General features: G+C 42.5%; 1 protein-coding gene across 6 annotated transcripts; it reads left to right on the forward strand.

The window, feature by feature from the left end:
• Positions 1-667: 667 nt before the first annotated feature.
• Positions 668-23,666, forward strand: agap2 (ArfGAP with GTPase domain, ankyrin repeat and PH domain 2). Of its 6 annotated transcripts, XM_058643420.1 has the most exons (20): positions 4,911-6,038; positions 6,157-7,297; positions 10,797-10,855; positions 11,963-12,050; positions 12,163-12,248; positions 12,348-12,483; positions 12,844-12,978; positions 13,080-13,198; positions 14,519-14,671; positions 14,822-14,896; positions 15,317-15,421; positions 16,942-17,122; positions 18,083-18,208; positions 18,291-18,425; positions 18,666-18,725; positions 19,012-19,163; positions 20,544-20,634; positions 20,810-21,032; positions 21,376-21,655; positions 22,334-23,666. In XM_058643420.1, exons 2-20 carry the CDS (start codon positions 6,166-6,168, stop codon positions 22,538-22,540), a joined length of 3,543 nt encoding a protein of 1,180 aa, XP_058499403.1. In that variant the 5' UTR covers positions 4,911-6,038; positions 6,157-6,165; the 3' UTR covers positions 22,541-23,666. The 6 variants fall into 6 exon arrangements, with proteins under 6 accessions (XP_058499407.1, XP_058499408.1, XP_058499405.1 ...); XM_058643424.1 differs by lacking the exons at positions 4,911-6,038; positions 6,157-7,297 and adding an exon at positions 668-944; XM_058643422.1 differs by having other exon boundaries at positions 4,910-7,297; positions 18,149-18,208.
• Positions 23,667-24,424: the final 758 nt, after the last annotated feature.

Genomic DNA, 24,424 nt, shown 5'->3' on the forward strand with positions numbered 1-24,424 from the left:
GAGCTTCCTCTGGAAATACTGTTCTAGTGTATATACCAGGGTATATGATCCGAGTGGAACTGAGGAATTTTTTACCAGAGTGTGTAGAAAATGAAATTATTATTATTATTATTATTATTTGTGCAGCAAGTTTCTTTGCTTTCTTCCTTGTCTGATTCAAAGCCATGAATACTGAAAATGGTAGAACATAATATCATTTAACATAGATACAGGGCTTCCACAGGAATTTGGTGCATTTGAATTCAGTAAATATGATCACAGTGCACCTTTGAGTGCAGTTTTGACACACGTAACTCTGTCTGTGTGGCTCATATCAGTGAACATGTCAGCAAGAACACGACTTGTGTCAGTGCAAAGGTCAGACTGTGTCAGACAACATGACACTAAAACATGTCAGCTTGCCATAATAGTTTCATGGAATGTGTGATTGTGAATATGAACTGTGTGAGGCAGCCTCAGACGTCTTTTCAGTGCTGTGTTCACCTCGGCCCGTCAGAGCTGCCGTATAGTGAAGCATATGGTTTGAAATAAGGAAGTGAATTTGGTTGTGTTCAAACCTGCAGAGGAAACTGAGAAATACATCATTGTGAGCTGACTTTTGTGGTTGAGAGCGAGAGAGAGAGCGAGAGAGCGAGAGAGAGAGCGTGAGACAGAGAGAGACATTTGTTTGCTTCTGTGTCTTCAGTCAAGTTTGTGTTCATCCTGTGGAACAAGTAGCCAGGGGTTCAAATGGGCTGAAGCAGGTACTTTGCTTCAGTTTAAAACAGAGCCACGTGCCAGGATGAACAGCAACAGTAAATCGGTGAACTCCACTGCAATAAAAGCGGAGATCAAAAGGTATGAATCTCTGCACAGTGCCATCAACAGACTGTCCAAGCAGTTTGAAAGGATCACTGATCAGCAGCTGCGCTCAGGCCTTAAAGTTTACCTCCACAGTATTCAAGGTAAGCTTGTCTTGAGATCAACTTTTGTTTGGTTTGTTTGTTTTGTTAAGAGGAAAAAGCAGCATGTTAGATACAAGTGATTGCATGCTCTGACTTTAACATGCTTCTTGATAAGAAACTTTCACAGGTGAATTTAGTCACTGTTTTTCATCAGTATTGGAAGTGTTCTGTGAAAGGATGATGACAGTGTAGATGATCGGTATCTTCCTCTGTGCTTCCTGTGTCAGTTGATGTGCCTTTTCACCGAAGAGTTTCTCAGTCAGGGTTCATTTTCATTCTCATTACTCTCTGAGAGGGGAAAACACTGACCTCCTGGTGTTTGCAATGTAGTGTAGTGACTTTAATTATTAGTCAGCTGTAGGACATGGGCAACCAGTGACAACATCCATGCCATGAGCCATCGTCATGGCAGCAGAATGGAACCTGCTGGGTGGCCTACTTCCTGTCTACCAATCTGCAACTGCCCTCAAAGCCACTTCCTTTCAGACAAACAGGGTGTCTCTTGATCAGTTTTACATCATTTCCTCTCATCACTACTTCCCACCATTTGCCATTTGCTTGTAAATGTGACACAATGTGTGACAGTTGAACCTTTTTTGTTAGCAGATGTGCTGATTACAGTAGGTGAGTGGAAGTACTCTGATCCTTTACTGAAGCAAAAAGTCCCAGTACCACAGCAAGTCAATACTCCACAAAATTCACTAAGATTATCAGAAGTAAACATAATCTTTATGCAAAATGGTTAAATTGAGGCTCTTGAAAAAAGAGGGGCTAAATAAACAAATATATAAAGTAACAGTATACACTGCAAACTCAAATATACCTATTTATGAAACAACTAAAATGCACAGCACAAAAATACATCAGCATAAAAGTGCATATGTGAAAATAGGGATAGTGTGGATGGTCTCTAATTTACTTTAAAAAAAAAGAAAGAAATTTACGGCAGTGGCAATGAAGAAGTTGAATATTATTTTGAGGTGATATGTTTGGAATTTGTTATTCTGTCCTTTAGTAACATTTTAAAATGTTTAAGACCACATCATATAACACAGTTTGTCTAGGTCTAATAAGACACTCTTTTAAAACCTGATACTTTGTATACTATACTGTCTGATCTTGAACTTCAAAACCTCATAACCCTGAACCAGTTTAAACCTCTGGTAGAGACTTAGAAGTCCAGGTTGTCTCTGTGCAAGTGTTTTATATGAGAAAGTTTTAATGTTGTTTATCTGTTTTATTGTGACATTTACTGTAATTGTACTGCTGCTGTCTTGGCCAGGTCTCCCTTGTAAAATAGCTTATTGGCTAAACCTTGTTAAATTACGGATAAATGAATAAAGGTGAGGTAAGAGCATAAAGGAAGTGGATATAATGCAGTTCATAGTGTGTGTGTGTGGGGGGCTGCAACTAACTATTATTTTCACAGTCGTTTAATCTGCCGATTATTTTCTCAATTAATGGAGTACTTGTTTGGTCCATAACATATTGATCAGTGTTTCTCAAACCTGGACATGATGATGATCTCAAATGTCGTGTCGGTGGAGCAAAAGAAAACAAATGAAATATTCACATTTAAGAAGCTGAAAATCAAACAAACTTGTTCTTAATTCTCAAACCGATTAATGTAGTAATTGTTTCAGCCCTAATTGTGTGTGCCTCAAAATTATACATACAGTACGTAAGCTGAAGTGCAGGCGAGGAACCTGACAAGATCAATTAATTGATTTTTCCAACACTTTATTTATGAGACACTCAGTCCACTCGTAGTGAATTGATGGTCAGCTCGTTAATGTGAGCTTTGAGGTGTTTTTAGGATCTGCCAGATCTTAACATGCACTGAGAGGCACTTCCCCCAATGTGGCAAAATATTCAAATGATGTGTTTTTTTAACAGTAATTAGGCTGCTTCCATGTCCACGCTGTAATGAGGATCAAAGGGAGTGCGTCCCTCGTGAGGCCTAGATCTGTGAGTGTAGAGGGTCACTGCTGCTAAAAAGCAAGCCAGCTCTCTTTTGGACTTAATAAGTGATGTGTTCGAGTGACTGTGTGTCATGGAAAGACTGAGCAGAAAAAGAAACAAAAAAAAGCTGGCAATGAAGAGAAGGGTGAGGTGCAACACGAGGATGATTTAAATGTGTCTGGTGTGGAGGTGCAGCTCCAGCACGGCAGGCAGAGTGACAGATTGAGAGGGGAAAATATGGAGAGGACAGCTCCCAGTGAAGGAGAAATGAAAAATCACACAGCATGACCACTGCCCTTGGCTACTGCTCATCTGACAGCACCTGCCCATGAGTGTCACTGTGTGTGTGTGTGTGTGTGTTGGGGGCAGCTTTGCACATATGCATGCATGTGAGTGTGTGTCTGAAACAGTGTCTGCCTGAAGACAACCTGATTTTCTGCATTATATACAGTCAGCGGGTGTCTATTTCACGGTAATTGGATTCACCTTGCTGCACAGAGAGCTGCAGCAACCTTACATGCACTTCACCTCACACAGACATGTCATGTCCTCTCTGCACTTGTTAAAATGGATTTTACACATAGCGTCACCTCCCTAAAAGTGTGTTTGGATGTCTTCTTCATGTCAGAGGATGCATTCATGACTCCTCCTCTGTGGCTGCAGTCACTGTCCCTCTCAGGTCTTATCCCCCCTTTCAGCCAAAGGTGGTTGTCTGAGGTCTTTTGTATTCAGCATGAGTAGTTATTGCCCTCTCACTGCCTGTGGTAGGGAGGGGGAGGCAGGCTGAGCAGGTGGACAGTCAGATCGTATATTATGGGATGATGGTGGGAGGCTGCGGCACTGTGGAGCAAACACATCCTCTGATTTTACATCAAGCTATTTTTTTTTTATTTAGACAGCAAGTAACATGACACTGCTCTCGGTAATAATTCAAGTGGAAAATGTGTAATCGTGTTGCAGGTTTACTGCAGTGTTCCTGCTGTTGCATATGACACAAATGCAGCAGTTCCTGGTGGTAGATTTAAATCGATAGATAATGTACTAAAAATAATCAATTCATTTTGTCAAATGTAAAAATATGCATAGTAAACTGAACATATTTGTGGCCTAAATGTGAGCTCTTATAAGAATTTGTTTCACAATGAGGAGGTCATTTGATTTGATGATTTGATGATCTTTTATGGCAAAGAAAACAATTATTGTACTGGGTGTCTTGTATTCATACAAAAAAAAGCAGAACATGTGTTGAATCCAGTTTTTTCTTCTGCGGTCCTTCTATTGATGTCCAATATGCTCTCATCCTCTCACACTATTGTTTGGTTCATGCTGAGAGTCCAGTGCTTACCCCACTTCTGCTAATGAACACATGCCATAGTGGGCAATAGACTACAGATCAATACGCTCACAGGAAGCTTCTCCCGCTCACATGTACAACACAGACACATTCCCACACACAAACACCATTTTGATACAGAGATCCTGGGAGCGATTACAATACAGAATGGGAGGAGGAGGAGGAGGAGGAGGAGGAGGAGGAAGAGGAGGAGATGCGAGTGCCATCAGAGCCAGGAAGATTGTAACACCTTAGCAACAAACAAGCCAACCCTCCTACTGAGGAGGAGCCACACACACACACACACACACAGCTGAAGACAGGTAGGGGACAATACAGCAGCTGTAAAAAATGAGACAGGCAACTGTTGGAAATCACACCCTGCCTGAATGTCCATCTTCCTTCACAAACATAAATCCATCACGCATACTTCTTTTTTTCCCAACATGACTGATTGACATGACTGCCTGTGCCTGCTTCTCCTCTTCTCCTTTCCTTTCCCTGTCATTGATCTCTTCTCTGGTCTCTTATCATTAAATCAGTGTGTGTGTGTGTGTGTGTGTGTGTGTGTGTGTGTGTGCTGCCTCCCCTCCTCTCTATAAAGATGGCAGGAGAGGATGGGGAGGGATGAGCAATAAAAAGCAGAGCAGGGACTCTGAACAGTCTGAGAGGAGCAGGAGGAGAAACAGAGAAAATAAAAAAGGAGGGAAACATGAGAAGAAAGGTCCCTCTGCAATGTATGAATTGCACAGTGGAACAAGGAGGGGCGAGTGGAGGGAGGGACACTGGAGTTTCCCATTAGTGTGTCACTGAAAGCAGTGTGTGAGAGCTGCACATGTATGAAGGAGTGTGTGTGTGCATGTGTGTGCGTAATGGGCTCTGGACTCGTTGAACCTGTGCGACAGTGTATCTATCGGGAAGCTTCAGAGCTGTTTGAGCAGTGACTCGTCTCAGCGCCACCTCCTCCTCCTCCTCATCCTCTTCATCCTCCTCATCCTCCTGTGCTGTGATGCCCAGCGCCTGATGCGCTCAGAGGACACAGGCGAGAGGGGCGTGATGGCCGGACGCGCCCTGTCTCGGTCAGACATCTCCACTTATCCGCCCGGGCTTCCGTTGGCTTCTTCTCCTGATCCCCTTCATCCCTCGTCAATGTCCTTCCTGTGCGTCTCCGTGGTGAAGCTGCCCGCCCTCCTGCCGCCGCGCGCTCTGAATGGATGCTCCTGTCATCACGCATATCAGGCTCGCAGTGAGAGCCCATGATCTGGACCGGGACTACATACAGCTTTAGGTGCACTGTGACTCTACTGATCTTTTTTTTTAGAGGCTTCACCTTTTCACTTAACAGCTGCTGTTCATCACATCTCTGGTGACGTATGATGCGGGACAGTTGTTATTCTGACTGGAATCAAGATTTTTCTTTTCCTCATGAGTGAAGAGGCTGGACTGAGCATCAAATAAGATGCGCGTGCTGCACACGAAAATAAGGTCAAGTAAATAATTACCATCAGACGCCATAATGAAGATGAATTTGTCTGAGTAGCGGCACATAAATCCAGTGTGCGGATTTTAATTGGGTGTTTTCTAGGAACAAAAGAGCTCTTGGACTGTACTGACAGTGTGCTGAAGGCTGTTGGCAAGGCTGGATTTCTTTTCTGTGTGCCACGAAATATTTCAGCGAACAAAGAAATCTGAGACTGACAGTACAATTCGAAACACAGAAGTTGGGATTTAGGGAATGGATGAACCCAACAGACTTTCTGTGATTGTATCTCCCGAGGAGGAACTTCATCTTCCCTCATGTAAGTTTCCAACCTCTGCTGTGCCCTCAGATCCTTTCATATCCCCATACGCTGCTGAACTGTCAGTTGTTTATGTCACTCTGTCTGGTTTCATTCATTAACTGCGAATCCACTGAAGCCTGACCACATGAGTGGAGGCGGCGCCCTGCAGCAACGCACCACCTACCTCATCTCCCTCACCCTGGTCAAGGTAGAGGCTGTGGAGGAGAATGGAGAGAAGGCCAGGAAAAGCACTCAGGGGAAAGAGGTGGAGGCCGAGTCAGGAGGACTGGCAAGGGAGGAGGACGGGGTCAGAGTGGAGGCTGAAGGTGAAGCCCCTGCACAGGCTGAGAATGGAGCTGGAGTGATTTCAGGACAGCCAAAAAGAGCTGAGGATGCTGCTGTTGAGAAGTTAAATGTTGAACCTGAGGCTGGAGAGAGAGGAGCCCTCAGCCCTTTGAAGGATAAGCCACCATCCACCGTTGATGTCCTGAGTAAGGGAGGTGAAAAGCCACCGCCCAACCTCTTGATCCCCTTACCTGCTGAAAGAGCAACACTTCAGAAGACAAAGTCTGCAGAGACAGAAGTAACAAGAGTTGAGAGTCTTTTCACACCTGAGGCAAAGCAATGCAGGTCTCCATCTCTCATCACAACACCACCAACGGAGGTGTGCGTCGAGCCCAGTCGCACTCCAACCAGGACCAGCCTCCCCCTCCGTCCTGCAGGACAGCGGCCTGTGAGTCTGCTGAAGTCTCACAGCAGTGTGGCCACCCGCGGTCGTGACTCCAGGGACGGTAGAGAGCGTAGTCCCACCTCGGCCCAGAGCCTCGACCGAAAGGACTGCCGGATGGTGACACGCTCTCCAGGGCCCTGCAGAGCTTCCTGGGCTGAGGCGAGCAGACCTGAAGGCTGGAGGGATGAAGTGCACGCAGGAATACCGTTAGAGACTGGAGCTGGAATGGCTGCAGTGATGAGAGACCTCCCCAGGAAGGAAAGACTAAAGGCAAGTTCAAGCTCCCTACCTGCACCTACCCAGGCCTCCAAGCCGGGACGCAAAGGTAAAAGCCGCACACTGGACAACAGTGATCTGAACAGTCTCTCTGAAGACCTGGGGCTGGTCAGGGAGGCCCAGCAGGCACAGGGCCAACGGGGCTCCACTAAAGACAGGAAGATGCTTAAGTTTATCAGTGGCATTTTCACAAAGAGCAGCTCCGGGGCATCGGGGTCATCCTCCACAGCACCTCCTGTCTATATACAGAGAGACTCCAGTGAGGAAGAAGGTAAGAAGTCACACACTCACATGCACCCTAACGCTTTCATCCCAGAGCTAACCTAAACCCAATGTGCACTCTCTTGTACAGTTTCTTGAGGACACAACATAAACCTAAAACCCTAAAACCAGGTTTTGACCCTCAAAAAAGCCCTTTAAAGTTGTGAAGACCTGCTCAAATGTCCTCACTTTCCCAAATTTTCCTCACTTTCCCAAATTGTCCTCACTTCCTTTTTTGGTCCTCACAAATATATACATACGTACACACAGTCACACACTGTCACTTTCTCGACCCTAAATTCAGCCTTCATGTTGACAACATCCATGACAGCAGCCCATTATCAGAGTCACGCCTGTCCTCTGCTCCTGCCAAAATAATTATCTCCGAGTAGCCACCTTGTCTGTGCATCTGTGCATAGGCATCCATTTAAAACCAGTGGGGTGGGGTTGATCTTTTTTCACCACACAGAATATATTTTTTATTATTGTCTCGCGCCGAGGAAACATTTTCCCAAGGCTATGTGCAACTGCAAATTGATGACAGATGACAGTTCTTTGATGTGCGAACTGACAATAGAATCATCGTGGACAGACTTAATCTAATTCCCCTTCAGACTCAGAGGGCTTGGCTGATTTCACATTGCTTGAGGGGTAATCTCTAGACTCACACTCACACCGCAACACATACACACTTAAGCGGCGTTCCCAGCATGGTTTTAAATCTCATAATGAAGCCAAGGGGTAGAGGAGCTGGTGGCATGATCACGGATGGATTGCGCCGCTCTGGTTGATTTGTTTCGCCTCTGCTTCATCTCCATAAAGCTGGAGAGTGGGGGGGGACATTTGTTCACCCCTTTAAAAGAAAGACGTGTGGATAAAGAACATTTCTAATCCACATCTTTGATATTCCACCCACTGCATGTTCTGCCACTTCAGTTGTGGGCCCCTCCTCACACAACTGTCTTTGTCACTGCAAAAGCATTTCATTTAAATTCACATCAAAAATTATTCACATTGCTGCAGCGAGCAACAGTGCATCTCCCTCACAGACATGTTTCCCTCAAATACAGGGCGAGTGTTTCAGCCTGTGGGAGTGGGCGAGCGCGTTTTATCTATTCATTCACTCATTGTGTATTCACACTGTTACACATGCACACTGTGGATTCACTCAAGTAGTGAGACTGTGGCCTCACCAACTGCGCACACACACACACACACACACAGGGCAGGAGGAAGTGTTGCCATGGCAACCGGCAGGACTGCTGCTTCTGCTACTGAGGCAGAGCCTGATGAAACAGAGGGGCGGAGGAGTCGCGGGGTGCATGTGTCGTGTGTGCGTTTGCACATGTGTGTCTGTGTGAATCTGTGCATACAGTTTATGTGCTTGAGTTGACACCACTTCACCTCATCCCCAAAACATGTTCAGTCAGAAAACCGTGCAGGTTTCAGTGAGCTTGTGGCCCCATTGGGTATTGTAGTGGATCACACATGATTATTTTGGAGCAGGGATTGTAGATAATTGGCTTTCTGTAGAAATCCGTGTGACCAAGCAGCAGAAGGATCTCACTGTGTGTGACCATAAAGAGAGCTTTGACTCAGAAAGGCTGACGAGATGGATCACGTCCATGTGTGTGGATCTGTCTGTGTGGCAGGAGGAAGCTCTTTCTTTCTCTCAGGGAGCATGCCTGCAGCAGCAGCTCGTGTGTAAGCCTCTTTTTTCTTTTTCCTTTTTCTTTTGTCAAGCACGTTGTGCATCTGTGCAGTTTTGGCCCGCTGACGCTTCATAGATTCAGACCCAGCAGCGAGTTAAATCATCATCTGTCTTTGAAGGACACATTACGCATTCACACTGAGGATGTTATCAGGCACTACATCAGTCAGAGTAGTGGACCAGAACCTCCTGGTCTCCACGGTTTCTCCTTGCTCTGTTTTACAGACAAGGGCCTTTCTGCATGGAGGGTAGCATGTTCTCCCCGTGTGCATGGGTTTTCTCCAGGTTCTACGATTTCCTCCTACAGTCCAAAAACATGCAATATGGGGATTAGGTTAATTGGACATGTAAAATGACTGTTTTTATATGTGGACCTGTGATGGCAGTGTTGGTTTCCTCTGCTCTGAAATATCTCACCAGCTATCCCTAACATTTCTCTTGTGTCTTTATTGAGTTCATTTTCATAGCATATCTATCCACCATCAGTGAAGGTAGACGAGATGAAAGCATCACAAAAATGATCCTCCAAATCCTCCAAAATGATTAGTGTCTTCAGCACTTCTGTGAAATCATTTACTCTCACTCGCTCATCTTCTGCCGCTTTATCCTCCACATGAGGGTCGCAGGGGTTCGCTGGTGCCAATCCCAGCTGATATTGTGTTTCCTGGTGTACCTAATAAACTGGCCACTGAGTGCAGGATTTGTCTCTGATCTCTTTCCCTCTGTTCTCATCCCTCTGAAGCTGCAGCTGGGTGTGAGCGTCACACACTGGGGGCACTGACGATGCCACAGCTGTGTGTGACCCAACCCATCCTCTGTGTGTGTGTGTGTGTGTGTTTGAACATTCACAGTTGTGCAACCTGCACATTAACAAATGTATCTCAGTTCACTGTTGAGCTATAACAACTATGGGCATATTCCAAAGTGAGAATGTGTTTATTTGTTACATCTAACTGTAAAGTGAATAGGGGTGGAGTTTACTTGCAGTCTTGTTCACCACACTTAATGAATTTAATTAAATAATTGACATAAAACGAAACTCCACACACCAAAAGGAAGAAAAAAAACGTGTACTGCAGAGATATTTTGTACGAGTCATTCCATGCAGCCTTCTTCAGTTCAGAGGGGAGTTGTTATTTAAACCCACAGACATCTTTACGTGGCAGAACTGAATCGTGAGGTGGGAGGTGGGTCTCCCCAGGGAGGCTCCAAACCAAGTCAGAGGAGGTGCAGAGAAAGGAAGTGAATCACTATTACATTAGATATCACATTAGATATCAAAGTCCTAAATGTGTGTGAGTGAGAAACTAATAAAGGCCCCAGGACAGATCTTTTTTCTGTATTTGATGGAGTCTGATGTTAAGTCAACCAACTCCAGGGCTTTCTGTGCTGAATTATTGAGTGTCTGTCGTATCATATAACACAATCTTAATGATATAAGGGTCCAGAATTTTAGACAAACTAGGTGAGTAAACTAAGGTTGGGCTTTTACCAGGCTCTGTCTGAGAGGAGGCCCCCCAATCTCATACACTGAAACTCCCCGAGCCCCAGCACACAGCTGCTCATCAGTGGGGAGCAAAGTGGATAATGAGTGGTGTGGCTGCACCTTGTTGCGTTGCCCCATTGTGACTGAAAGGTTATGTTCATTAAGACGACCACCGAGACCACACGTGCGCTACGTCGCTCTCCTGCAGAGGCCATAATGAAAGGGCTATTTTTACTGAACGTCAGCAAAATGATGAATCTCTGTTCGTACCTCTGCCTCCCTGACTGTTCGTCTCTGCCTGTGTCTTTCCAGTAAATATAGCCAACAGTCAGGAGTGGACGCTGAGCAGATCCATCCCTGAGCTGAGACTGGTGAGGCTAAATCAAAGATCAACAGAAGAAATGTCCACAATGTATTCCACTTTTTCACATGTTGTAGCATTTCATCAGAGAGGCTGTTTCAAGACTGATAAATGAATCCTCTGATCAGTTCTCCAATTTGACATTTCACAAAAAATACAAATTATTACAGTTATGGAAAGTAGGATGAATTGGTTACAGAAGTCCACTAACTCTTTCCTTTCCCAAGTGCATGCGGGAACTATGGTGGCCTTCACATACCAGAGAGGATGCTGTTCATCCAGGTCATCGTTATCCAAAACACATTGATTGTCCAGTTGCGCTTCTGTAAAGCGAGGCGCTTGCCTAAAGAACACAAATGAAAACAAATTTCATTTTAATTGAATTAAAAGCTGTAATACACTTATACATACATTCTTATGGGTATTATATTACACTTCTGCCAATAAACCTTCCTAAATGTTACACCTGGACCTTCAAACACACACAAGTGACTAGCATTTTACTTGAGTGTTCATGTTATATATTATATTATTCTACACTCCTTTTAAAAAGCCAGTGAAGTTTTACTCACTGTGATAGTTTGAACCAGCCAGCTGTCTCGTCCTATCAAGTTGGCTACATGTCTACTAAACACAACACACAAGCTTGTACAGTGAAATAAAATGTTAATAAAAGTACTGTACTTTCTGTTCCTCTTACAGACGTCCACAAAAAGCCTTTTCAGATGAACATTAATGACTAATGCATGCATATATTTCCCTTTCTAACATTTTAAACATAGACTTCTGTTGTGTAGCTTCTCCTTTGTGTAACCGGATCTGAATTATCTGAATATAGTTTGATTTATAGTGCTCAAACAGTCAGAAGAGACAAACTGAATCTATGAGCTACTAATTAATAACATAACATGATTACCTTGAATAAGAGGAATTTGTAAGATGTTTTTTGTTACCTGAACACAAGTAAATATAAATATATATATATATGTACATATATACATTTATATGTATAATAATAGTTATTAAGTACTTGAATTCAGTCTGAGTGGAATATTTGATGGACTGTACTGTAAACATGCAGTGTGCTGACCCTGCATTTTCCTCCTGCCTCTCTTAGGGCATTTTGGGAAGTGTGAAAAGCGGGAAGTCAGCACTGGTCAACAAATACATTACAGGCAGTTATGTTGCACTGGAGAAGTCGGATGGTAAGAAAAAAGTCTAATCTATATTTCATCGATCTGTAGTGTGATATGGCTTCATTCTTCATCGGTCCCAGCTGCTGAATGACCGTTCTGTCATTGTCACTGTCCTTGTCAGGGGGCAGGTATAAAAAGGAAGTGCTGGTGGATGGACAGAGTCATCTGTTACTGATCAGGGAGGAAGCTGGACCACCTGACGCGCAGGTGCTTTGTTTGTATTAATATGTAAATGTGTGCAGCCGTCACACGTGTGCGCCGGGAGCTAACGTTTGCCTCTTCTCCACCTCACTCCTCCCTCTACAGTTCAGCAGCTGGGTTGACGCAGTGATTCTGGTCTTCAGTCTGGAGAACGAGGCCAGTTTCCAGGATCTGTACCAGCTCTACAGTCAGCTCGTTGCGTTCCGCACAGACATCCCAGTCATAGTGGTTGGCACCCAAGGTCAGAACACGACTCCCATATACAGTATTATAGAAAATATTTAGCCTGGAAGTTTAATTGTAGTAATTATGTTAGTGCAGAAATACTGCGTCACCACCTAGTTTATGGTGATGCAGTTTAAACTTGTATTTAGAAGAAAGAATTTGACTCATAAGACACGTGTAGCTCATGATTTTTCAAATTAAACTTTAGTGCATTTGCGATTCAGTGCAGTTTGTGAAGAACTTAATTTGATGAGCCGAGTAAAGCATTAGATGTATGTATTTAGTCACCTGAAATATAATATCTAGCCAACAGGATTAATCTGTCATAATTTAAAGTTTAATTCGGAGGTCTAATCACTGATCTATTTTTCCACAGATAAAATCAGTAGCACCAACCCTCGCGTGATTGAGGATCAGAGAGCCAGGCAGTTGTGCATCGATGTGCGCCACTCGCTGTTTTACGAGACCTGCGCCACCTATGGGTTCAACGTGGATCGAGTGTTTTCTGAAGGTGAGTTAAGGGGACAGTGGGCCTGATTTACAGTGCAGTGGTCGTTGCAGTCATAAAAGCTTGGTGACACTTGTGTGGATGAACGGCTGTGTGATTTTCAGCTGCCCAAAAGATTGTAACTCAGAGGAAGCAGGCGGCGCTGCAGGCCTGCAAGTCTCTTCCTAACTCTCCCAGTCACTCTGGAGGCTCCACACCTGGATCAGCATCGCTCCCGGGCCAGGTACCACACCCTAACCTTAACCTCACTAACACTTGTGCGTAGATGATTTGAAAAATGGGTTCTAATTCCTGCGTACGACCCATAGTTTACATTTACAGGGATTATGGATTATGATTGAATTGAATTAACACCTCAGTGTTAAGTCAACTGAGACTGAACATGTATAACGTGTATCTTCTTTACAACTTCAAAGACAGCTGTATAGAGTCACTTAATAATCACTTTTAAAATATTCATCTGCAAAGCTTCCACGTTAATAGAGTGGATTAAGAAATAATGCATTCTCATGAATCTAGATAAGTATAAAATAGCATGAGTACAAGTGTTGATAAATTATGAATAAGTTCACTACTTGAATAGCTTGTCTGGCTCTAAAGTCAACACTGAAGCGCCGCGTTAAACTGTAAGAACTCACGGTTGGAAACACTGAGAAAAGCCTTGAACCACATCTGTATATGACAAGTGTTTGGTCCTTATGTTAAGACTGAAAATGTTTACCATAGCTTTCATATTCTTCCTCATTAAGGGCCAGCAGTTTAAGAAATGCATGGAAATGATGGTGCTTAACATTACTACAGTCAGGTGTTCAGTAGTTGTTGTTGTGTTTGAGTAAACACAGCCTTTTTTTTCCAGTCCAGACAGATACTGTATTACATAAGACGTGGTAAAAATAGGACTCGGATGAAAGCGTTCTGCTGTTGCTATGCAGGTGTTTTCATCAAAATTTACTTCTTCTGACCTCCACCAGGCTTCAGTAGCACTATTTATAGTCTGTCACCAAAATAAAATCTGAAAATGTACTCCAAGGAAAATCACGCCAAGACTTTATGCAAACAGAAGACTGAGTTATTTAGTAAAGCATTTTGTCCAGAGTTACATTAAGTTCATTTTAAATATCACCTCCAAGGCTCTTCATCATCCATCTCAGCTCCACATTTATCACCCACTTTCTCTTAATGTAGTTCCACTGTGTGATCAGGGCTGGGTATGGAACTTCAACACTTTAGTGGTATCGGGTATCAAACTTCCTCTGTATCACCTAATATTGAATATGTGTTGTTATTTGATATTGAAGGTTGATACCTAAAGAGTTAATCTCATCAGTGTCAGCAAGCCAACAAGCATGCAGCATGTTGTTCTGGAATCAGTATTCAGGTCCTAAAAGATGTTTTCAATACTCAGCTGTACGTTTGACCCATTTCATCTCGCAAACCCATTCTCACTCTGGCCATCTCCTCCCTCATGTCTCCATTCCCATCTCCCCCTGCTGCATCCATGACCTCTTGACCTCTTGCCTGGCTGCCATCCACCCCCTCTCAGGCCAGTAATGGCCTCAGTTGTGGCTACGCCTACTCCCTCCCCTCCACCCCTGTGGTCGGTCACAGAGAGCTGCGGGTTGCACAGGGAGAGGGGGGAGGCAGCATTAACTCACGTGCGCTGAAGAACATCCCCAGACGACCCTCGCTCTTCAAGGTCAGTTGGTGGCGACTGTCGATGGCGTCGCCCACCTTTTGGTTCAGCCTGTCATCTCTCACTTCATCTCACGTCATTCTCAGCTCCCTCGCTGACTGTCGTTGTTGAAATCTTCTGCTCCTGTAATCACATGTGTTGTATTTGTTTCAGAACCGGGACACGGATAAGAAAGCTGGTGATGGTAAAGGAGACCTGAGCAGCGTGCGGGGCGTTCCCATCAAACAGGTCTGGTTCATGTTACGTAACACATGTGAGGTTTAGGGCTACTAAACCTGTGTGTCATTTGGATATTTAGTTGCTTTCCAACAGTTCAAAAAGGGAAACTGAACACTCACTGAAGTGTGTATTTACAAGCTTGCAGCAGAATAGAACAGGCTAAGTCCCTCTTCAGCAGGAAGGTGGGAACTAAAATGCACTTGTCTATTTATTTGATCTTATATAAGCGGTATAAATAAAATCCCTTATTTCATCCTTTTCAGCATTTCTCTTGAGGGTTATATTAATATTGTGCAAGTGCTTTCAGTTATTTCTCTCCATGTTGTGCTACTACACTTTGAAGACGTCGCCTCTCTTTGTGTGATTCTAAATTTAGGCAGATTCAGCGAGTCATTTGTACACTGACCTTGGGCTTTTGTTTTGCAACAGGGTATCCTGTGGAAGAGAAGTGGTAGCTCTCTGAACAAGGAGTGGAAGAAGAAATATGTCACCCTTTCCAACAACGGCACACTGTCTTACCACTCCAGTTCCAATGTAAGAGAACACCACAGTACTAATCAATACAGCAGTAAAACCCAGTGAAGCATCAGCAACCGGACACAAGTTTTCACTGTGCAGCTTTTTAACTTTACACTCGGCATCAGTGCTTTCCCAAACACACATTTGTCTTAAAACACCCTCTGATTGCTTTTAAACCTTTGCTTAATATTGATTTACCCACAAAAAAAAAACATTCACTGATTTAACATTTTTACACTCATTAAGTTTCCTGTCACTATTGATTAGAAACTGATGTAAGTTAGAGTGTGGTCGTGATGGCTTCCTTTTAACCATCGCCAAAACCAAAACCAAAAGTTTAAAAAACAAATGTCATCATGTCTGGCCAAGTAGTTCAGTGGCTTCTTACAGAGAGTGCATCCCTGTGCAGTATCAATAACATGTAACATGATTTAAAATACTTTTGTAAACTAAGTAAACTATTATCTGTGACATTCTACAGTTAGAGAGTGCAGTATAAAGACAGATCCTGTAGCACAATCGACTAAACTGTTATAAAATGATCTGTGAACGTTGTAGCTCTCTCAGGTTTTCCTGGGTTAGTTCTGGCACAGCATGGCTCCACATTGTGTGAAACCAGAATATTTGGACCAGGGGTTTCCAAACTGCTGGCTGGGGACCAGTATTAGACCTCGGGCTGGGCTGATCCTGGCCGTTAAAACCCAAACCAAACTGATTTGTATTTTTTTTGCCCCTGAAAATGCAATTTATTATATATAACAAGGAAATGTTCATTTCAAATGACCAAACCCAAAAAAAAGGCTTGGCAGCTCTCAACTCAATGTTGAAAAAAAACTCTGCTCTTGTCACTCAGACACGTGCCACACTTTTATCACATTGTCTCCAAAAAGCAAAGACACAGTGTTCACATTGATTGTGAGAATGGTGTGTTTTGAGTGTGCTTTTACTATGGTTTTATGATTTTTATATGTATCTTAACATGACAATAGAAGTAGTTTACTGTCAGCTCTGTAGCCCCCCCAACGGTTCATTATAAATATGACAACTGCTGTGCAGTACCTTTAGTCAAACCCCCCCTTATTTTGAGAATATGTTGTGGAATAGTGGCTAGCACTGTTGCCTCACATTGAGGTAGGTCCAGGTTCATGACCCAGGCTGAGGGTGTCAAGGCTGCATGTTCTCCCCGTGCGTGTGGGTTTTGTACGGCCCACCGGTTTCCACCCACAGTCCAAAAACATGCAGAGGTTAACTCTAAACACTCCCATAGGTGTGAGTGAGTGAATGTTTGTTAGTCTCTGTGTGTTGGCCCTGACGACCTGTCCTAGGTGTACACTGCCTTTCACCACCCCCCCACAAACCCTCATGTGGAGGATGAAGCAGTAGACATTGAATGAATTAATGAAAATAGGAATTCAGCTTTTAATTTGTAAGAGAATGCGTCATCATCACTGAAACTGTGTTAAAGCTTTCCTCCTCACAAAAGATCATTTATATCCCTGATGGACATTTCTCACACGATGTTTTGGGGGTTGTAGGACTACACACAGAATAGCCATGGAAAAGAAATCGACTTGCTTCGCGTGACGGTGAAAGTTCCTGGGAAACGTCCTCCGAGAGCTGTCGTTCCCGCTGGTCCCTCACCAGTTCCCCCGAGTTCTGTACCTGGAGTTAATGGCCTGAGTAAGGAGCTGCCAGCTGCTGATGGCATCAGTACAGGTAAGATAAACATAGCACGCAAGCATGATTAAGGCAATAAAAGTAGTAAAATAGGAAGCCAGGAAATCATACCATAAAAGCCATAAAAAATGAAAAGGGTTTTGAATGGTTACATTCAGACACTGATTATTGTAAAAGTGTGAAAAAGAAGATAAGGAAATCGCCAAACAGATTCCCTCGGATAAATAGTGGCAAGGTAGACGAGGCTTTGGCTACACAGGCAATACTTCATTGTTGGTTTGGGCTTTTTTCATGGGATTTATTTATTCTGTATGACTCATACAGAATTATTCTGTATGAGTAATAAACAATATAAATAATATTTTAATAATATATAATTATATATATATAATATATATAATATATAAATAAAATGTAATATTGCAAATTACATTTTTATTCATCGAGTAGCTCCATCCCATCTTCTATTAGACAAGGATAATAATCGCACAGATGCATTAAAAAGGCAGAGGTAGTAGTGTGTCTTGACCAGACAAAATCTGCTTATTAAACACGTGAGACGTCGTAAACCCTGACAGCATCACCAAAAAAAACATTTCCTCATCGATCTTTTTCATTACTCTAAACTTCAAATTGTGATGTTCAGACCTGGTAATAACATCTGTCCTGAGTGATACGATGCACTCACGATTGCACTAAGCACAGGTCTGAATGCTACCAATCTGTCCTGAATCCTTCATCAGATGTGATCACAGAAACCACATTTGTATGTGTGGAATTGTTTGTTTTTGTCGCTGTTGTTTGTGTGACTGAATAAACTGCTACGACCAATCAATACCAGATTTGAACATATACACATATATATATATATATATATATATATATATATATATATATATATATATGTACATATATATATATATGTGTGTGTACATATATATATGAGCAAGTAAAGCACATTTCTCAGGTTATGCAAGTTAAAACTTCCCTCTCCCTCAGTTCCTCAGTTGTGTCCAGCCACACTGTCAGTGGTTGATGATCGCACTGGTGGTTTGTCCCCTCAAGGTGGAGAGAGAGGACTTCAGCGCTGCCCGTCCTCATTGTCCACCAAAGCACAAAGTGTTGGTATGTGTACCAAAAAAAACTGTTTCAATCATTGACATCACTGCTGCCATGTATGATTAATTCTTTCTGCACCAAATGTCAGATGCCCTTGAAGGGACAGCCAGTCCTTTTGCTGGAAAGGATCCCAGTCAGTCATCTCCCATGAGCGACAGGAAGAAGAACAGGAGGAAGAAGAGCATGAATCAGAAAGGGGATGCAGCCGTCGGACAGGCTGAAGGTAACATCATGCACAAATGTTATGCTTTTGTTTTGTTTTTACCAGAAACTGTTATCTCTTTCTGCTAGTGTTTGATAAAGGACACGTTTATCTTCTTCCTCTTTCTTCGTGTGTGCATGTGGTTTTAGCGAGAGATGTCTGTCTTCTCTAGATAGTTCTTAACTTCCTAACATTTGCACTTGTCTTTCTCTGTTTGTGTTGTTCCTTCTCCCTCTCCTGTGCTTATCTCTTGCTCTGCAGCCAAACGTAAAATGTGGAAACTAAAGAGCTTTGGTAGCTTGAGAAACATTAATAAGACAGGTAACAAGTGAGAGCGACGGGGGCCAAATCTGCTTGTGCATATTTACCTACAATGTGTTTTTCCTCTTCACTGTGCCTGACAAGTTCATACCCTCATTCCATGCCTCAGTTGTCCATTTGAATTATTTTCATCATACCAACATTATTTTTGCTCTCACCCACCGTGAAACCACTTTTTTGCACTTATCTCACTGACTTTCCATCGATAATGGACATAATGCACTGTAAATAACTCACCCTTGTGTACAAATCTGAGTCTGTGCTTGTTCTTTTCCTTCCCTTGCAGAGGAGGAGAACTCAGACTTCATCGTGGTGTCGTTCACCGGGCAGAATTGGCACTTTGAGGCTCAGAGTCAGGAGGAGAGGGACTCATGGGTGTCGGCGATAGAGAGTCAAATCCTGGCAAGTCTTCAGTCCTGTGAGAGCGGCAGAAACAAGGTTTGTTTACTCCGCTGTAGTGGGATGGTTTCCAGGAGCAGGATTAGGTTATTTCTGTTTTTCTGAGTTTGAGACAGAAAAGTACACACCTCCAAAACCAAAAACAGAGACGCTGAAGCAAACAGAGAGCATAATAACAGAAAGTACAATCCACACTGTTCTCGGGTCCCACTGTGATTCATTAGATATTTAACCTGTAAACCTGACTCACTGAAACACTGCACAGTAAATAAAAACGTGTTTCTGTGTTTTGGCTTGAAAGGCTGAGTTGTTTGGCTTATTTCTCTGTCAAAACATACACAGACTTAATAAACAGTGTGCTATTTCTATTGCCATGATTATTTAATTACATTTAAAAAAAAAAATGAGGTGACATTTGAAACTGTTTCTGTATTATGGGTTTTTGAAACACTTATTCTCTCACTTGTTTAAATCTTCTTCATGTCCTGATGGCCATAAACAGAGTTGTCTACCAAAAGAAACTCTAATAACAAAATACAGTATAATCTGTTGTTTGTAGCACTATTGTAATGAACACAACCAATCATTCCCATTGGAATGAAAGGGTTGAATTGCTGGCGTACCTGCCATTCACTAATGTCCTCACCTCATACCCAAATTGGGCACAGATTTTTCACAATGAAAGTTCTGTTTTCTAAGAAACAAGTGATGAAATGATGCTGCGTAGGAGGAGGAAACCATGACTTCATTTTAATTCAAATATCATGTACACACATTTCCGGCATGTGTGGGGAAAAGCGGTAAAGTCTTATTTTTCAAGCAGAGTATGTTCTGTGTGTTTTGAGGGTGGGAGCAGATGTGAGGGCGATGTGAAATCCGTGACAATGTAGCCTGCAAGTCTTTCAGAGACAAATTACAAACTCAAGCAATAACCTTTTGAATCTGTGCCACTGAACAATAAAAAAACAAAAAACAAAAAAAACACCATGGACTTTAAATTATTACAAAGCAACCTCTTGTTGTGATTCCACTCGTGTCATGACAAAATTTCACAAAGTTGACATCACGTCCTGTTGATGAATACCCGAAACCAGTGATTAAGATCATTGACTACTCGGAAATGTTTACTGATATAATAAATTAAGTGTGAAGTAGGTAGACTACGTCCATTTTTGTACACAATTTATCATTGTAACTCTTATAACTTCTTTAATCTATTTTCTGTCAAAATAGATGTGGTTTAATGACACGTTCAAGTTCACTGACGCCTGTCACGCAGTTAGCCATGTTATCACTATTCAACGGGGAAAGAATTGGGTGTATTTTTTCAGTGCAATAGAGGTAAGATTGTGGCAGTAATAAATCATTCAAATGTGTTTATGTGTGTGTGTGTGTGTGTGTGTCTTTGTGTTTGGTCAGGCACGTCGGAGCAGTCACAGTGAGGCTATGGCGCTTCAGGCCATCCGTAACGCCAAAGGCAACAGTCTGTGTGTGGACTGTGAAGCACAGAGTGAGTTCTTAAATGTTGGCATCTTTCCCTCCTGCCGCTCATTTCCCCGAGAGGTTTATTCTGCTTTCATGAATCATCCACAGCCTTTGGTGGTGTCCCACTTTACACGCAGTTCATATCAATTCAATAGTAAGGTTTTTTTGGACATACGGTCTCTCCTCTCTTGACTCTGCAGATCCCACCTGGGCCAGTCTCAATCTGGGTGCACTGATCTGCATCGAGTGCTCTGGGATCCATCGAAAACTGGGGACTCACTTGTCTCGTGTTCGCTCGCTGGACCTGGACGACTGGCCAGGAGAGCTCACTCAAGTCCTGGCTGCCATTGGCAACCACATGGCCAACAGCATCTGGGAGAGCTGCACACAGGGCAGAACCAAACCCACGCCTCACGCAACACGGTGAGTTCCACCTAATCCACGATTTTGATTAATAAACTTCAAATTCCTACTTTGATGAATACATTTTTAAATAATCTCTGGTTTTCATGAATGTGAATAGATAATTATATATATAAAAAAAAGTGTCCTAAATTTGTCCTATTCTCTCTTAATTCTGAAAATAAAGCATAAATAATATTGGTGAAATATTTGTGTTTCAGAGGCTGGCCAATTATTGATTGCAAGAAATAACCATAAAAATTTAGTTACAGTGAATTTAGGGCTTTTTTTTGGTATTTGATACATACGCATGTGTATTTCCTTGCATGACCAGGTCTCCTCTGTGTATGTATCTGTTTAACAGTGAGGAAAGAGAGTCCTGGATTTGTGCAAAGTATGAGCAGCGGGCATTTGTAGCACCTCTTCAGCCGGCCTCTGGGACCCAGCAGCTCGAGGACGGCATGCCGGTGTGGCTGCTGTCTTCAGTGACTGAGCGGGATCTGCCCAGACTGCTGCATCTTCTCGCTCACAGCACCAAGGAACAGATCAATGCGCTTCTGGCTGGGTCGACGTCGCTGCCTCGCTCGGCCCTGCACGCTGCTTGTCAGCTGGGAGATGTAGTTATGACCCAGCTGCTCATTTGGGTGGGTTTTTCCTCTCTGATCAATACTGTCCTTAAAGTGAAGTTGTATGTATGTAAGTGTTAGAAATGTGAGAGTGAGGACGAAAATATTCAACACTACTAGTTAGCCAGTGTGTTGTGTTTTGTTTTTTATTTTATTGTGTGTATTTATCGCTAATATATCACGACTACTCATTGCCATAATGGCCCTGGTATACCCAACGCGCAGGCGTCCCAGATTTTGGAACCCGCGTGCGAATAGTGCGTTGGGTGCACGTAGACATGCATGCGCAAACTGAATGTCTGCCCCACCGACAGGTGGAGTATTAAGCCCCGCTCACCAAGCAGAAAAAACATTTCAACAACAGAAGAAGTATTTCCCGACCTGGTGACCCTCGCACCAGCTGTATACCAGGGTCTGCGATATGCGACGCTCAATGTGACCATGTGCACAGAAGTATACCAGGGCCTTAACAGGCAACCAAATACGACAACAATGTCTATGTCAATGTCTGATTGAGAGCCCCCCACAGCAGACATTACATACTGTGCATTTAACCTCCAATGCTACTCAGTAGATCTTGTTTACATTTCACAGCACACACACACACTGCTGTGTGCCCGACAGTCAATATTTAATCTATATATACACGCCAACACAGCAAATATTATATTCTCCCCTCTATCTGTCTCTCTGCAGTATGGGATCGATGTGAAAGCAAAAGATAACCAAGGCCAGAGCGCCATGATGATTGCCAGAAAAAATGGGAGCAAAGGCTGCGCTGATATTTTGCTGCAGCACGGCTGTTCAAACGAGGCGTCCCCCACCACTGCCACTCCCGTCCTCTCCCGCCGCTCCAGCACGACCAGCCTGGGCCGGACCAGCTCCAGGAAGCGAGTGTCGTAGCGGGGACTGAAGATGCTACCACAGAAAGGGCTGGCAGTGAAAGTGTAATAACCTGTGGGATGCAGGCAGAGCTATGGACATGGATGTATTATAATAAAAATGACAGGACTATATCATAGTTTTAAGGATAATAAAAAAAAAAAAACGCTTCTGAAGAATGAACAACATATCAAACACCTTAAAAGCAATATTCATTCAATTTGTTGATGACAGATATATTGCTGAAATACTGTGTTGTTGTTGACCTCATTTCAAAATGACTCAAGTAGAACTTTGTAGCCATCCTCTGTAATTTTGGCGAGCAGACACTCGCTCTGCTTCGGTTTCACTTCCTCCAGAAGAAGTGCAATAATCCTGCTACTATGACGAAAAAAGCAACAAGTTTTAATCAGAGTGAACTGTGCTGGATGACATGGTGGTCGCTACTGTGAGAGAAAGATTACACCAAAAAAGGTGGTGCTCTTATTTAAATTTGCTGTGACTGGACCAAAACAGCTTTTGTTTTCCTTTGGCTTTACAAATACAACATAAACATACAGTATGTCATGTTCTTAGTTATGTGTGCCTGTTGCAGCAGTATAAACCTCAGTTTATATATAATAAACAAACCAGCTGAGATAATTCTGCTTAGTCTAGAAACATGAATGGTTTGGAATATGAAATGTGTCAGTGTTACTCTCACAGGTCAAAGATATGGTGTTTTATTAAACTGTAAATGTACCTATACTACAAACTCAATGTGAACTCTGTAACGACGACACAACTGAAGAATCAGACTCAGTTTTGTAAATGATTTCTTACAGGTAGTTTTGAAAATATGTCTGGTTTGGTTTTTTTTCATTGTCTTTTATAATTTCTTATTCTCCAACATGTCATAAAAGCATATACCAGTGAAAAATGATTTTCCTATGTAAACATGTGGCTATTTGTGGAAAGTGTAATTTGGGATAGCCATAAGGATACACAATTCATACTCATATTACTGTTGTGTCAGTCTATTCCATGAGTTTACAGTGAAGTATGAAGCGGCGACGAGTGTCATTGTTACTTGTGACACTTAGTAGGTTGTGTGAATCCCTCATGAGCTAAAAGAAATGGGTTACTGGAATAAAATAAAACTTTAAAAAAAGAAAAGAAATAGCGTTATCTGAAGAAATTGTTGTTTTATTTTGTCTCAGAACTTTGTCTAGAATACTACACTACTGAGTGTTAACATCAGGCCATTGCACAACACTAATGGCGCTTTTCCACTATTCGGTTTTAGCACGACTCGGCTCGGCTTGACTCTACTCGGTTTGGTATCAGGCACGTCATTTTCCATTACTATAGTACCTCCTCAATGTGGGCGGGGTTGTCATGGCACGGCTGAACAGAACTGCAATGATATAATTTTATAATGAATTATTATTATTATTATTATTATTATTATTATTATTATTATTATTATTATTATTATTAATAATAATAATAATAATAATAATATTTTTTTTATTTGTAATGCACTTTATATTGAACAATCTCAAAGTGCTACATACATAAAAATAAAAATAAAAATAATTGGAGAGAGAACATCTCCAATTAAACTTAAAAAGCTTTCTTAAAAAGCTTTTTAAGTTTAAGTTTAAGTTATATACAAACAATGACTAGAAAAGCAGTTGTTTTTAGTGTAACTGAAACTTCAGCTCACTTGGAACCTCGCCAGAGCGGGTACTTAAAAAAGTACAGTGGTACTATCACTGGATAGTACCAGTGTACTATAGATAGGCAAAAGCATACTCTGCAAATGAAGAATGGCTTCACTCACATTAAGCCACTGCATAAATTAAAGTAGAAATCGGAGGAAACAGAGCAGAGAGAGTTGTGAAAGAGTGTTTACATCCTTTC

This window comes from Solea solea, chromosome 11 (assembly GCF_958295425.1).
Source record: "Solea solea chromosome 11, fSolSol10.1, whole genome shotgun sequence".
Taxonomy (NCBI): Eukaryota; Metazoa; Chordata; class Actinopteri; order Pleuronectiformes; family Soleidae; genus Solea; species Solea solea.

Excerpts from the sequence above, each read along its gene's own strand:
- agap2 (XM_058643420.1), top strand. The coding sequence starts at position 6,166 with ATGAGTGGAGGCGGCGCCCTGCAGCAACGCACCACCTACCTCATCTCC. Across the intron at positions 14,897-15,316 it reads GGGGCGTTCCCATCAAACAG|GGTATCCTGTGGAAGAGAAG; the intron begins GTCTGGTTCATG and ends GTTTTGCAACAG. Across the intron at positions 17,123-18,082 it reads TGCTGATGGCATCAGTACAG|TTCCTCAGTTGTGTCCAGCC; the intron begins GTAAGATAAACA and ends CCTCTCCCTCAG.